Source organism: Hoplias malabaricus, chromosome 16, assembly GCF_029633855.1.
Source record: "Hoplias malabaricus isolate fHopMal1 chromosome 16, fHopMal1.hap1, whole genome shotgun sequence".
Classification (NCBI taxonomy): Eukaryota; Metazoa; Chordata; class Actinopteri; order Characiformes; family Erythrinidae; genus Hoplias; species Hoplias malabaricus.
The window spans coordinates 5,330,058-5,346,029 of NC_089815.1; the positions used below are offsets into that span (position 1 = coordinate 5,330,058).

The 15,972-nt window shown below is 42.0% G+C and overlaps 1 protein-coding gene across 4 annotated transcripts in view; it reads right to left on the reverse strand.

Annotated features, from left to right (window-relative positions):
- Nucleotides 1-1,865: 1,865 nt before the first annotated feature.
- Nucleotides 1,866-15,972, reverse strand: part of furina (furin (paired basic amino acid cleaving enzyme) a) — a 95,421-nt gene continuing 81,314 nt past the window's right edge. For all 4 annotated transcript variants that reach the window (XM_066646898.1, XM_066646900.1, XM_066646899.1 and 1 more), the window contains 4 exons: nt 13,431-13,610; nt 13,003-13,127; nt 10,460-10,588; nt 1,866-7,143 (listed from right to left, as the gene is read on the reverse strand). In XM_066646898.1, the coding sequence (XP_066502995.1) occupies nt 6,527-7,143; nt 10,460-10,588; nt 13,003-13,127; nt 13,431-13,610 (1,051 nt within the window). In that variant the 3' untranslated portion in view covers nt 1,866-6,526. The remainder of the gene's footprint in view (nt 7,144-10,459; nt 10,589-13,002; nt 13,128-13,430; nt 13,611-15,972) is intronic.

Consider the following 15,972-nt stretch of genomic DNA (forward strand, 5'->3'; position numbering starts at 1 on the left):
AATGAAACTGATGAACTGGCATTGGCAGATTTAACTGTGCACAGCTTTGACAAATAAGAGTTGTGTGATTGTTTTCTCAAGGAATTTTTATTTGGAAAACTGTAGGGCTTTGAGCTAAAGGAGGAAATGCTATCTGCCTAGAAATTAACATGCTGCTCATCCCAGTGATCAATCCCCTTCACTTCAGATAGACAGAAAAGCTCATTGTTGTGGTAAAAACAATGTGGTTTTGCTTTAGAACACCCTCCATGTATCTTTCCACAATGACTGATTAATTAAAACCATTTCACATAACTTTCTGTGGTGGTTAATAAGTGTCATTACCCAGCCAACACACCCAGGTTCAAGCTGATGTTTGTTTTTTTTTATATGAAACATAGTTCTTCTAACCAAACTATAAATGTATATAAGATCAGACCACTAGAGGGAGCAGCATACTCACTGCTCATCTCAGACTTCACTTCCAAGGACAACCATTGGCTTATGAGCTGCTGAATGCTTTTCTGGTATCTGGCTAACCATCAAAACATATGTAGGAATTGTGTATGTTTTATATAAATTTTATAATTTTAAGGGCAAATCTTATGAAGGACCAAACCTGCCAAAATTAAAAATAAGTGAGACAGCTCTGGGTTACTCTGCTCCCAGAAATGAAGATGTGGGAGACACATATGTCTCTAGACAGGTCCTCTGCTCCAGCGATGGAGCTGCGGGAGACACGGCTATCGCTACACAGGCTCTAAGAATGTATAACAAGGCTGAAGGCACTTTTGAACACTTCTATTAGAATCAGCTGCTACTGAACGTGAAAAATGCACTCCCTGAGGAGGAAACAATAAAAAATAAGCAAATCAAACAAAAGTTAAAAATATAAATACATAAATATAGGAATGAATTAAAATAGTAAATAATACAGAAAAAAATACTAAGTAACAAATAAATGCACAAAAGTATAAAATATGCATAAATATTCAAATTTATGCCCAATTTATTTATTTTTGGTTTTATGTCCCTTATTTAACCCTTTATTTATTTGTAGATTAAGAGTAGTCTGTATGTATTCTGCTGTAGTCACAGGAAGGCCATTGTGTAGTGAGTGTGTGAGAAAGAAGTGGGTAAATAACAAGAACCTCGTACAAACAGCACTAGTTCAAGAGAGAAATGTGAACTGAAATTAGGAACACCGCCACTTGCTTTTTCACTTGTCCACTGTGCACTGTTCACAGTTAAAAAAAATGCAGTGGCAAGTTGCTGCGCCTGGAGGTCAGATCTGTAACTGACACAGCACTCAGCCAACTCCTCAAGTCAAAACACCTTAACCTCAACCAGATGTAGGAGGCTTTAAACAGAGACACAGAGGCTGGGCCTTGTCTCAACATTTTCTTTTTCTCGCTTCAGAGAAATACACACCCTGTTTACATCACATTGGTTGCATTTTGAAGGGACCCAAAACGTTAGCGATGACTCCAAACGAACGTTTTGAATGTTGTGCAACCTCAAGCCAATCCAGAAATCATTTATGGCCAAACATTCTTTCATCTTCTGTAACCACGTCATCATGGTCAAGGCTGGGGAGGGATCAGAGCACAACTGGAATCATTGGGAACAAGGCAAACAACACACACGGGGACAGGACACCAGTCCATCGGAGGGCAGCACACACTCACCTGTGGAACACACATCAGTAGTGTGACAGCAACTCCAGCAATTACCAAATCATTCATGACAATATCATTTTTAATTATTTATTAATATTAATAATGGCTGAAAATCCAACGTTCAAAATTCAAACAAACAGAACATATCTAGAAACACAAAGCATTCATTCTTAAGTAAAGAAAAAAGTCAAAAACAAATAACTTTGCATAGATCTTTATTTTTGTAGAATCTATAATCCGCATATTGACATCAATTAAATAAAGAGGAAAAAAAAATTAAAAAAAGGCAATAATCTTTAAATTACATGTTTGACAATACACAAAAATAGGCCTTATTTTTATATTAATGTAGTTGTCCTGTCTCAGATATATACTACAGTCTCTCTCTCTCTCAAACAACAGGCAGGTCTCTCCTTACTAAGGTACTGGAAGCGACTGGTGGACGACCGAGTGATCGGATGCTGGGCGGAGAGAAGTCCAGGGTCTGAAAGGCATGGTGTGAGAGACTCGGCCCTGGATGACCCCTGCTCAGGGGGAGAATGGCAGACATTCACCCCTTTGGGGGTAATGCCTTGGAAGCATCGAGGGCAAAAACATGCTTTTGCAGAAGGAGACTATAGACTGACCAGAGATGACCAGTGATCGCTGACAATTTACAGACATCTGCAAAAGGTACGGTGCCTGGGTTAAAGGACGTTTTTGTAGTTTTTCTAAGTAAGGATTAAATGTACAGTTAATGCTGTTTATTTGCTGAACTGAACTAATTAATGCTGAGGTGATCCATAAAAAGTGGGCTCTGAAATCAACACGATCACCATTTTACACCCAGCACTAACACGAATTATAAAAACACCAACACCATTTGAAACGTATCCTCTGTTATAAATATAGCAAAAAATACAGGTCGTTCGTTTACGCGCGCCCAAACTTTTGCATATGTCCACAGCTAGTGTAGAAGGTGGGTGACCTTTAGATGAAAACAAACTATAAATGCCCCACGACGTTTACATGGACACGGTCCCCAGAGTGTTAAAACGTGTAAATAAACAGTAAATGTTCCTTGTAGGGCGTGTCTTATTTACGTGATTTGACTGGACTGTAGATCGAGTTATGATTCATGCACCGTCAACAAACCTAGGGCAGATTTCTAGACTCCAACCCTTCCACACAGCTGTGGGGGACAAAAGCGAGGACCTGCAGACCTCCCTCTTTAACAAACACACTCCCGAAAGAAGAAAAGAATCGAATGGAAGGCATGGTCAGGGAGATGGATGCTGAATGGCATCTGTGGGAGGCTAAGGCATCATACTGTTAGACTGCACTGGCCCAAAAGTAGTTTGGGAAAAAAACCTTTCATCTTTCTTTGTCCAGAAAAACAACACTAGACTAAAGTAACTAAAGAACTCAGTCACATCTCACAGCTTTTAAGAAACCAGACCATGACCGAAGAGTTCTTATTAAATCTGCTGTTCGTAAACCACGGTTCAAAAGTTTGAAACCACTTGTGATATAAATGTGTAAAGATTTTTCTAAATGTTTAAGTTTATAAGACTTTGGGGAACAGAAATGTAAAATAGTAATAAAGTATTTTTTAAAAATATTATTTAAATGCAAAACACCTCAGGGAACTGGCTTGCAACTCTCTCACACACGTTTAGCATCATGTTTAACGACTGCTCCACAAGGGGGCGGTATTCAGTGCTTCACATTGAAAATATGATTTAATAAGTAAAATTTGGTCATCTCTGGATGTTGTGTATTAAAGGTACGTTCTGCTTCTTTCCCAATTGTCTGAAACCTATCTAATATTTATATTATTAATATATAACAGTCATTTTTCACACACACACACTGGTTTATAGGATTTCAAACAGCGATTCCAAGCTTGTGAACAGTGGTTTGCATTAAACATGAACAATTAAACCGAGCGTCAGTGATATTAGATCATAAGCCTTTACATTTTTGCATTTCTGAAGAACCTATTTTTAAATGGAATTTAAAATATGGCCTGCAGAGTGGACAGTAAAATTGGACGGTTATTCCAATTACAGAGGACTTCGTCCTGCGCAGAGTGGATTATGGAAGCTTTTGATGGATAAAAACATGAAAAGGAGTCATCTCCTTTAGAGGCATACTCTCAGCATCAAACACGAGCGCTGCAGCGAATCACAATCTTTTGATGAACATAAGCACATTATATAACGCATGGTTTTTGGTTCTTTCTTGTGTGTATATAACGTGGTGATCAACTCTAGGATTTATTTGAACCCTGATTCCTATAACGTAAAGTACTCTTAGTTATGAGAGTAAAGGAAAAATACTCATGTTCAAATAAAAGATGAGAATATATACATTTGCAATTTACATTGAAATAAAGAAAGAAAGAAAAAACCTTGAGGTAAACCATGTAGAAATTTCAGTGAATCAAATCTTCCCAAGGCAGGATTTAATTAACTATGATTCAGCAACAGGGAAGGTCATATTCCCTAAACACGTGTATAACTCAAGATACTCCGCTGTGTTTTTAATATGATTAGATACTGCAGAGAACATCCTTTGCTCTAAAAAAACAAAAAAATGGCACTATAATTACACTCGAGCGCACAGTCCAGGATAAAGAGTAAATAAAATCAAATCCTGAAAGAATATTCACATCTGAAGAATGGGAGCGCTGTGTAGCGGGCTGTACCCCAGCCCAGAGACAGAGACTCATTTACCAACATCACAGCTCTGTGACTTTTATTCTATAGCGTCGTCCACAGTGTTTTAGCAAATGGACTGAAATAACATCTGCGCTTCGGTGTGAGAATACTTCTAAACTGCTCAGTCCTCAGTGTTGTGCCTGTGAAAGCCTCTTGGTGGTGGGGAGGGGGAGAAATCTAAAGGAGTGAAAGACCTGCTGTGAAAGCGGCAATTGCAGAAGAAATAGAAGCTGAATTGAACTGAAAATATCTGTCTGTGATAATATTGATACCTCTCCTGCAAATAAAAACCTCCTCTCCAGGCTTTCAGGATTAATTCAAGAGAAAATCTCTCACAGCATCCAGAGCGTGAGAGCACTGCGTGAGGCGCTGATGACGTGAACTGAAACTGTGAAAAAATGAAAATGAAGCGCAAGGACAAATCAGACCGACAGAGAAATAGATAAATATTAACCTGACGGACTCATCCAATTAAAGCATCGTCCGATTCCCTGCCTCACGACTCACTAATAGCTGCATTATAATATTCATAGGTTCATTTGAGCCCTTGTAGTTTTCCCCCCTCAAAAAAACATAAAGTAGAAGTAAAGAAGTCACCTCACTCTGTCTCCATGATGTAAAGATAATACGAACTAACAACGCGCCTCATCTCTGCCTCCTCGGAGCAGCTCTTCTAGTGTTTTCTTGGTTTCCTGTTGTTTCCCAAAGCCTATACTGCAAAACACAATCAGAAAAATCTAGGGCTCTGGAGCAATGCTGCAGAACGAGCTTGGAGCAGCTGCCAGAAAGAGAGGAGACAACTCCCCAACAGGGAGTCAACCAGAGAGCACAGGGTTACTGCAGTTTAAAGTCAGAAACCTCTCTTCAGAAAATGAAGAAAAAAGGGGGAAACAATCACACGAGTTCAGCATTTTAAAAAATCGGTGGGAGCTCCACGCTCAGGGTCTGCACTGCCTGTGTATGTGTGTGTGTGTGAGCGTGAGATGCATGCTAGCCTCATGACTCCAGGCTCGAATAGTAAGTGAATGCAGATAAAAAGATAAAAATGGTACAAATGATCTTTAAAAAAAGGCCCCCAGCTTAGGCAAGGCTTAGAATCAGCATTTACTCCACAGTGAATCATCTCACTGGAAATGAATCAGCTGTGATTAAGAAATCCACTCACTCACCGTACTTCACCCAGCTTTGATTCACAACATATACACATACTTTCACGGTAGTTCTGTTCTTAAATCTCATTGGGCAATCTGAGACGGGACTAAAATAAAGAGGGAGAGACTAACCGAAGATCATGTGTTTATTGAGTTTCAAATTCTTGTTTTTCTGATGTTTTTTTCTTTTTCCTGGGAGCCTTGCAGGGATAACTCTTTTCTGTCACTTTCCAGCCATTCAAGTGTTTGGAGGCTCTGGCAGAGAGGCACAGACAAAGTGAGCTGGCCAGGTGAACAGGGAAAGAAAGGAGGGACAAGTTTAATCAGAGTGGTCCTGACCTTCATTTCAGCTCAGCTCACCAAAATAGGAAATTAAAAAATATATATATAAATCATAAATAGCAACACCAAACCCTAAAGCCCCGAACACGGTGACCCAAGCTTAACCCAAAGGCTGGCCTTGTGTTTGGCCGTCGGAAATGTTCTCCATGGTTTGGCGGTCCATGCTCAGACCACAAACGCATTCTTTAGCAGAAAGTGTAGCACGTCTGGACAAGCCTTAAGGAAAATGTGTTGGCAGAAATTTGCAGCTAGATTGTTTTTCATTATTGACAGTAGTCAAATTTTACACAGCAATCTCAACGTCGTGTAGTGACTCTAGGCAACGTGTGCTACGATTTCTCATTCTGATGAACGTTTGCCAATGTTTAGTAAAGCTTGTCCAATCTGGCAACAGTAACTACAAAAGGCTTTGTGGACAGAGCCTGGATGGGTCAGACCACACCCTTTCATTTGGCTTGTCCGTTCCTTTTCTGGAAAAGTAGAAAGCCAGCCGCCAACGTTTTTAAAACCGAAGTTGGGAATTGCCGGGGTCGGAGAAAGGACGGCCTCAAGACGAGAGTCAAACCCGTGAAAGAAAAACCTGTCAGTGGCTACAAAAAGAATTCAAGAAATAGAGGGGAACGAAAAGACGCAGGAGGCTAGAAAAAGGGAGTGGGTGGGAGGGTGGAAAAGGTTAAAGAGCACTTTGTGTTTTGATAAAGGCAGTCTTCTCATTGTGGACGTCAAACTCCTCGTTTTCGGACTCGGAGTAGACCCCGTCCTCGTGCCACACGCTGGGAATGCCCTTGTAGGACACCAGCCCGCTGCGGCCCAGGCCGAAGCCGGAGCGCATGATGGAGCCCGGGCCCCCCTCGAACGAATACAATTTGTTCTGGCTGTTAGATCGCAGCTGGAGCAGGACAAACACGCCCACGAAGGTGGCCACGATGAAGGCACAGCTGACCACAGCCATAGTGACCGGCAAGCTGGAGGAGAGCTGCAGGACACCCATCATGCCGCGGGTGCTCTGCTGTTCCAACCCGCTGTCCGGCGACTCGCGCTGGATCTGATTTTGGTGCAGACAGGTGCCGGCCAGAGGGTCCAGGTGGTTGTGAGGGGGGCAGGAGAGGCAATCCTGAGCACTTGGCCCACTACAGGTCAGACAGAGAGAGTGGCAGGGCTGGCACACTGGGTGTAGGACAGGAACCACCTCGTTACCAGTGGGGAATGAGGAGCCGGTGCCTGGGGCGAAGCCTGCAGGACATTCTCGGACACAGCTCTGCTGGTACAGGTAAAAGCCTGGGTTGCATTCTGCAAAGAAAAGAAGAAAACTCATTACACACAGGTAGAGAAGAATCCATCCTTCCATAAACTATTGGTATTTAAACTTCATTAAAGTCGGTAGGTGATTTGTTTTAAAATCAGCTGCTGTTATATTGTCATTATCCAATTAAATATATGTATCTTTTTTTATTTTACAACATCATCTGAACACAGCAGCTGTCCTTCACATCATTTGAAAAAGTTATGACGAACGAACCAATAAAAATGCTCCAAAATGACATGGAATAATAGAATTTTACATTTACTTCCACTAAAATTCAAAGAAGCCATTTCCTTCTCCTGTAAAATTAATATTTTGGAGATACGTGATTTTTATTAGACAGTGACTATATGCCTTAATACACTCTTTATATTCAGAAAGCAATCAGTAAATCAAATTAAAAGCCATTTCTATTACGGGACACTAGACTGTAAAACCGCCTGGTCATTTCTCTTGGAGTAAACAAAGCGTTTAGATGGTTGACCTGCCTGTGACCCCCCCCCTTAATGCACATGTGCTGCAGGCATGCACCGACACCCACAGCTCTGAAAGCTGGAGGCAGAGGTGTTTGCAGATTCCTTGGTTTAATAAAGGAATGGAGAGGGCTCACAACAAGAAGAGCGTGGGTGAGGCCAGAGGGTGAACATCACTGTAGCTGCTGGGTGTAAATGAGACGTGAGGTGACGTGAGTGTGCTCCTCTCTCTGTGTGACTTATCACTATGTGGCACTTCAGCGTTTATCAGGAGGGGCTTTGGGAAGGAGGGCTGAATGTATGGAGTGGGATTTTACGGTTCATATTCTTTCTAAATCTTGCTTAAACTCCTCCAGCTTTAAGACACTCGTGTTGAGACGGTCATACGTCACTTTTCCAAAGAGAACTGTTCTGGAAAAGAGGGATTCGATTCCTTAATTGAACTGCTGATGTAACTGATGGAGCTCGTTTAACAGCTGTTCATACGTTTCCTTCGACATTCCAGAGGAAAACCCTGCAGTGATACATTACAATGGACACAAAGTAAAAACCACAAGGATCCACATGGGCGACATAACCATGAAGCATCTCTGACATTATAAAAGACTGCATCACTAACAGTGCTTTAATTAGGTCCCTAAAACCTGCTCGCACATCTCTGAGTGCTATTTTACACATTATAAATGACTGTAATATAATATGGTGGGGATGTCTATATCCTGCATGAAAAATAAATGTTTCAAAGCGAAAGTATTCATCACCACATTCCTGCACTAAAGATATGCCGTCCAGCTGGGGCAGCTGCTGTGTGGAGAAGTCGGAGTACAGCAGGGAAAGCAAGGCTGCATCAATCTCCACTGCCTGAGATTTAATACGGCTAATCATTCTCCCTGCCGGACTAATGAGGAAATATGCACAAGCGACAGAGCCCTTTTTCTGTGAATGATACGTTATAAAGGTCCTTAAAAGTACAGCTTTTATTATTAAAAAATATATACTGCTGTGTGCTTTTACCCTCAGTGGCAAGTTAATCCCAGACAATTATTTTAATAAAAGGATAACAGAAAACTGCAAGAAACCACTGGAGGGGATATTATATATATAGAAAAACTCTAGGGTTGACTCAATATAGATGTAAATCCCTTCAAATTAAAAGTGACAAGCTGTACTTTATCCTCAGTCACAGCTTCATTTTAAATCCAACGTGCTGGAGCCAAAAAAAATAAAAAATAATAAAAAAAATCCTGTGTCACTGTCCAATTACTTACAGAACACACTGTAAGTTCCCTAGAGCACAGCCAGTAAAAGCAGCATATGCCAGCTGTGCTGTGCGCGGCTGAAGGCATCTCTCTCAGCATGGAATAGAGTTCATCTCTAAGCTTTCATGCCTTGCCTTACAGATGGTATATATAGATAGCAGTTCAAAAAGGTCTGTGGCAAACGTGCGCAGAGGAAATCTTCACCCACCTAGTGCTGAGATACAGTCATAGGATGTGGGAGAAAAAAACTTAAAATTGGCCAAGGGAGCATATGGGTGGACAGCAGAGCTTGGAGAGCATGGAGCAAATATAACACCGCACTGGATTTACTACAACATCCAAGCAGTGTATTACGAACACAGCAGAAAACACCTGAACCGATGAGGGCCGGACTACATCGTTTTGATGGTGATTGTTTAAGCGAAAAGGACACAAGGGGTTCGTTATTGCCGTGCGTCATCACAGCTGTGATTCACCCACAGTCAAATATAGCTGGTGCGCCATTTAAGGTTAAAAGGATAATTGGAAAAAAGAAGCAGGCGAGAAAGAAAGTGATTTCATGTTTCTTTTAGATGTTCCTCGTTCACATTAACCTCAGGTTTGCATTCGGATTTAGACCTGCTGTCAGAACGACCAATCGAACCGCAGGTCAAATATCACCTTACGCAGGTTAGCACGGTTATCCATTTAAAGTGAATGATAGATGAAGGGGAGCTTGAGCTCACTGAGCAGTGTGTGTATTGAATAGAACCTCTGCTTTTGATCAACAAATTTAACTCAGCCTTTTCCCCAGCGCAGAGCCAGTGGGTTGGCTGTGGTCCTCGAGTTTATCATCTGTGTGCTCCCTCTTGATGCATCCTCAGAAGACGCCAGCTTGCAAAGCATGGAAGCGTCACCACAGCCTTGGAAAACCTACTGGTAGTGTCCGTTTATGACAGCATCACATTCACTGTAGTAATTATCCACAATATATTAGCTATATTAGCTATTAGCTACAACTGAAGGTTTCTGTAAACCTAAAAAGACCCTGAATCAGGCTTAAAGCTGCTGTGTGTGCAGTAGTGTAGTGTATGCTGGAGTCACACTGGCATTAGGCCGCTCTGGGAAAGATGTAGACTGAATGTAGACTGTCTGTCCGATGCTGTATATGAAATGCCCTTTTGAAGACTGCCCTTTTGCTTATTTTTAAAAACACATTTCCAGATGTGGACTAACATTTCTGGACAGTGGGGGAGGGGGGGTGATCAGAAACACATGATTAGCTCAGGATGAGACTATACCTCAATTCTTCTTAAGTCGATGAATAATAAAACGTGTGTGTGTTGAATCTGACAGCTACATTAAACAATGCATATATTTCTATATGATGTTAAATAGTTAAATCATATTAAAAAATATTGTATGTAAAAAAAGTGTGTTGTTCTATATTTCTCAACATGGGGAACGGTTAAAATAGAACAGGTACAGGTTCTCAAGAGCATGCAGTGTCAGCTGCGTCAGGTCACTGCAGTGGTGTTGTTACTAGACAGGGCCTGCAGGGGACGCCCTCTCCTCAGCAGCTTTACTCTCACCTGTACATGTCTGACTGAGGTTGTAGGTTTTACACCCGTCTTCGGTGGACTGGCTGGAGTCTGGCGTGGACGGGCCACCGGAGGAGGAGGCAGTGCCGTAGAGAATTAATGTGAACTGGGTGAGTGTGCCTGTAAAAGAGAGAGAGAGAAGAGAGAGAGAGAGAGAAAGAGGGAGAGAAAAAGGGAGAGAGAGAGAGAGAGAAAGAGAAAGAGAGAGAGAAAGAAGAAAATACAAGAGATATAGAGAAATAAGGGAAAAGGTCGATTGGAGATAGGAGGAGATGAGGAATGAAGCAAAAGAGAGAGGTTTAAAAAAAGATTCAATCAGACAGAGGAAAAATTCCCCAAAAGTGATTGAGAGAAAGTGAAAAACACAGATTCAGTTTGATTAAAAAAAAAGAGAGACCAACAGAGTAAGCAAGTGAACAAGACAGAAAAACACAACAAGGAGAGCAAGAGAAAGAAGAGAGAGAAAGAAAGAAACAGAGGGAGGTGGGAATGAGGCAGAGTGAGAGAGAAGAAGAAGAGAAAGAAGAACAATTAGTAAATTCATACGAACAAACTGTACTTTCATCTGCAGGTTCCTCTGAATCACCGTCTACACTGCTGTAATTATCCACTACAAAGAATGAGCACACTTAAGTTGATAAGATGAGAGTACAAGATCAGCATGAACGCTCACGGTGGGTCTGTGCTGCTTTACGGCCGTTCTAAAAGCGCTTGTTTATGAAACAGACTGATAGCGTCACGTTTATTTTTCTGCTCACTTTTAAGCACCGCCATTAAAACACAGTAAGACTGTTAAGGGTCTACAATTCACCCAGTCATTAAGCCTAATGCAGTCAAAACATCAAAGTAATTCAAACAACAGATGGCCTGCTCAAGTAAAAACACACACCAGTTGTGTGTGTGTGTGTGTGTGTGTGTGAGACTTGAACAAGGTAGAGCTGAATGTATATTTACGGTCTGCAGGAGTGGTCTGATAGCGAGGGGGAGAGAGTGAAGGAGAGAAAGAGACTCAATCCTGTGATTTACTTAGCCAGATTTAATTAATAAGATTTACAACAGGGTGTGGAGAAGGAAAACAGCTAAAGCCAAGACCACTCATAAAATAAAAAAGGAGGAAGGGGGGGGGCAGAAACAAAGGGAGGTAAATCTGGAGAAGAGAGACTTAATTTTCATCAAATTTCACAGTATTGGAGTTAATTTCTCGGTGCAGCGTTATTAACATTAGCCTTAATTGCTGGAGTCTGGACAACGCTTTCAACAGAGAAACACTCATCAGACGGCTACTGAGTCCACAGGAAACGGTCTGAACCAAGTCATTCTGATTAATCTCAGCACAATTTTAGTCTCGAAAAGAGAGACAACGGTCCTACAGACAAAGAAAGGAAGTGCTCTCACTCGCTGCTGACAGAGATCAGTTTTGAAGGTCCACAACGAGAAACTGCAATAATCTGACACTCAGCTAAAGCGGGAATTTGTTAATTGTTGCTATGACAACACCTTCCTTGGCTGACCATTATTTTCCACTTCCTTGCAGTAGTGTGAGTGACGGAAATTAAATCCATATTTTTGTATTGACCATGCTTCCTCCCTGTGCTACAAAAATGTGAAGGATGTGAGGAATTAAAGGAGACAAACATGTCCATAGTAAAAACAGTGTCTGGAGCCTATCGCCCAACAAACTGAAATAAAAACAACCCAGTCCGTTTTAAGTGGGCTGCCTTAGTCAGAAAACATGGGAAACATGAGCTGTTCTGGATTTGTTCTGTGTCTTACGTAGGAAGATTTTTTTAGACAGAGATTTTAGAATCACCCCTCCCCCTCGTCTGAGTCACTCCAATCACAGCGCTGGACCCGTGTTTATGTGAGAACACAAAGACGAAGTTAAAACGAGCACAGAGAAATAAGATAACTAAGAAAAAACGGATAAAACATGAAGAGAACCAAGCGAAAAAATCATCTAAAACCCAGAGCTCCTCACTCTTCTGTGTTCAGGTCTAAGTGAACAGCAGCTCATTACCATTTAAAGGAACAGAACAGGATTGTTTAGTCAGGGAGATGACGCTGCTGTGGTATTTGATCCTTGTGGCATTTTGACGAAAGCAGGTCACATGTTTTTCGTTAAGACCCCAGAACTGCTCCTTTTAAAACTGAACAAGTCCCCTTTTATAGTAGTAATGCCTTTCAACATCTTACACCACGAGACACCACCACTAAAAGCCCCATTATTTTTTGTTTCAACATCCAAGTAAAAGGCCACTGAATTTGAATGAGCACTGAAAAAAAAAGCTTGCTGCACTTCTCTTGTTTATGTAAAAATGCGAAGCACTTCACTAAGTCCAGCTAGTTACAATTGCAAAGAGAGCAGAAACGCAGCGTTCTGGAAAGCCAGAAGCAAGGCTTATCACTTCAGCCGAAGTGCCTGGCCTGCGCTCCTCATGCATAAATCACAGACAAAAACAAAGGGTGGCTAAGGATATTCTGGAGGCTAAGGCTACTCTGAAGCGAGACGGTATACCAGTGAACGTCTGAGTTACCGTAGTCACTGGCTCCAGCCACATTTTCAATCTCCAGGGTCCACTCGCCACGAGGGTCCTCATCCCAGGAGTGGGTGGTCATGAAGGCCCAGTCGTTGAAGCCTTCAGAAGAGTAGTCGTGAGGTCTGAAGGAAAGACATTAAAACGTTGGTTCAGAAGAGTGGAGAATCAAAGGCAGAGTTGAGTAAGGTCCTAACCGAATGCTATATGGAAAAATGCTACAGCCTTCACCCTTTAAAAACCAAAAGAAACATCTCCTTTGACCAGAGCTGTACACATTTTGAACGTGACTGCAAGTATGAAGATATTAATTCATGGGCCTGCACGTACTTGTATGATTAATGCAATTCAAACTTTTGAAATACATTTCAGTAAAAGTATGACATGTCTCACGACAGTTAAATGAAGTCACGTGACTTCCCCCTGACCTGGGAGCGAGGAGGGTGGACCTGGTGCCCTGTGGGCTGATCAGGTAGATGGCCAGATTTCCTCTCCGGTTGTAGGAAAGCGTGAGCTGGGCTTGAACGTGCTCCAGAGAGCTCACAAAGTTGGGCTTCCCTGCACAGGCATCCACACTCTTGGAGATGACCAGGTGATTCCCAATGTTCCTGGAAACAAGACAAGACACTGATAAGTGCATTCCATAATGAGGCTTATTTAAATATCCTTCTCAGTTCTAAAAAAGGACACAAAACAAGTGACAAAGACCCATCCGCCGTTTCCTCCTAAGACTTGGCCACACTAAGAGGCAGTCATGTTTACAGTGTGCACAAATACGCATCATAATCCAGGTTTAATTAGCCAACAACCAGTCAGATGATGGCTTAAGACTTTAAGATATCCAGAAGTTCCTGCTCCAAAGTTATCAGTTGCACGCTTTGCTGTATTGATGAATACAGATTAAATATTTCATCTATAGTTCCACTTAAAAAGCACATTTCTAGTCACTCAAGGATACTGCTGATTTCCATTTCTGCAGATGTGCAAAAGTCCCTCTCTCTGACTGCTCACAGTTTCATATTTTAAAAGATGCTGGTGTCCCACGGTAGAAGGATGGTGGCAACGACTTGAGCACAGGAACAAACATGTACATTATTAATTCTGAAAAACAATATCAAGTCCCATTTCCTGCTCTAGCGACTTCTGCTTTCAGTGGAAAAGGAGCGAACAGCTGAAGACTTGAGGGCGAAAACGGCCTTTAAACAAACAGCTCGGCACTTATGCAACGAATGTGTTACTGCGTCTGATCTCTCTCTGGACAAAGAAAAACCAGCCAGGGCCACATTGTCAGAGACCTTTATGTATTTAATTCAAGTGTAAATAGCCATTATGAAATTCACTTGCTTTACACAGAAACACTTGTTTTACAAGCTGACTCAAACATAATCCGTGGAATCGCAAACACATTCAGTGACGTTGAGATCTGGGCTCTGGGAGGACCAGTCCATCACTTTCTGAGAAAACCAGCAGGTTGTTTGTTTTGACTGCAGTGTTTCTTGTTTTGTTTTCTCAGTCAGAGCTGGGTGTTTAAGGTAATGCTGAGCTTACCTCACTTTTATTTTTGTTTACTTATGTCACCGTGTTATGATCTCTTAATAAACAAACAAAAACCTTGTAATTAACTTCTATTTTTACTGGAAACAGTTCTGTGAAGGGCAGTTTCTGAACTGTAGCATGTAGTGTGTATGTGTAGTATGCGCTAGTGTTGTGTGTGTGTTTTTATATATTTTTAAATGAATTATCAATTTTAATTGAGGAATCATCTCAGCAGGAAAATGCAGGTTGGTGGTGGAATATCACTTTCCCCCTCCTCCTGCACTAGTGTGTGCCTCCGATAGGTTAAAAGCAAAGGCACAATTTTGCTGTACTCCTGTGCAATGACATTAAAAGCATGTTTAATGTTTCATAATCTTTCTTCCAAAACACCAGCTTCCTCCGATTTGTATTCATGTTGCATGGCACAAACATTCCCCCCCATCCTGAACTTGCTTTTGGAACAGTAAATAACAAGGCTGGCACACAATCCGAAGGTAACTGTAAATCATCCCAGTTATCAGCGGGGTTTCTAAGCTGCCTTCTGGAAGACCACCAGCTGCGTCATGTGTTTGCCAGAGCCTTGAAAAAGGTGCTAAGGTTTTGTTGTACTGCATCTGTAGTGTGTTCTGTGCTCTGCCACCCTTTTTAAACTCACAGGGCTTGTTATGTAGCTGATGAGATGAGTCAGGTTTGTTGGGAGCAGGTACAAAATGCTAAAAAGTGGAACGTAGGAAAAAGTTGCTCTGGAAAACCCAGGCCAAAACAATAGCTTGTGGAAACAGGCAAGGTCCTCACACTCAGGTGGCCTTTAAACAGCTTTGAGTGAGAGACAGTGTGATAAATATTTACATTTAGTCAGATAAGCTCACAAGTGTCTGACGCACTCAGGGGCCAGCACTGAGAGCGCTAATACAGACCCTTTTCTCGGTAGCTTAGGCTGCGGTATGTGTCCTTACTCCATGCCAAATCCTGTAAGAAGCTTAGTACAGTCCGGCCCTATTCATGAACTAGAAGCAGGGAGAAGGGCTTAACACAAAGCTAGAGACTACCTTCTTGTAGTAGGTGAAGGGTCTGTGAAGATGAAGGGGGATGGATGGAAAACCCTGTGCACATTAAAGACAGCTGAGGGCGGTGTAGAACTACGGTCTGAAGGAGGGTCTGACTGAGGGAGGTCGAAATGGGAGTCTTTCAAGCAACAGATTGATGCAAAGACATCAATACAATCACCACTGCTTTCAGTCTGCAGCTCTGGACGTGATCCATGATGTAACGCACCGTGCCACATTTTAACCCCCTGACCGGCTGCCTCCCAACAAAGCTTGCTCCTCATTTGCATAAGGTAATAAAATCAAATCTCTGTATGGCTCTCTTAGCGAGCTTCGAGCTGCTGCTACTTCCACAATCGTGCCTACACACCTGACATCCATCTCCATG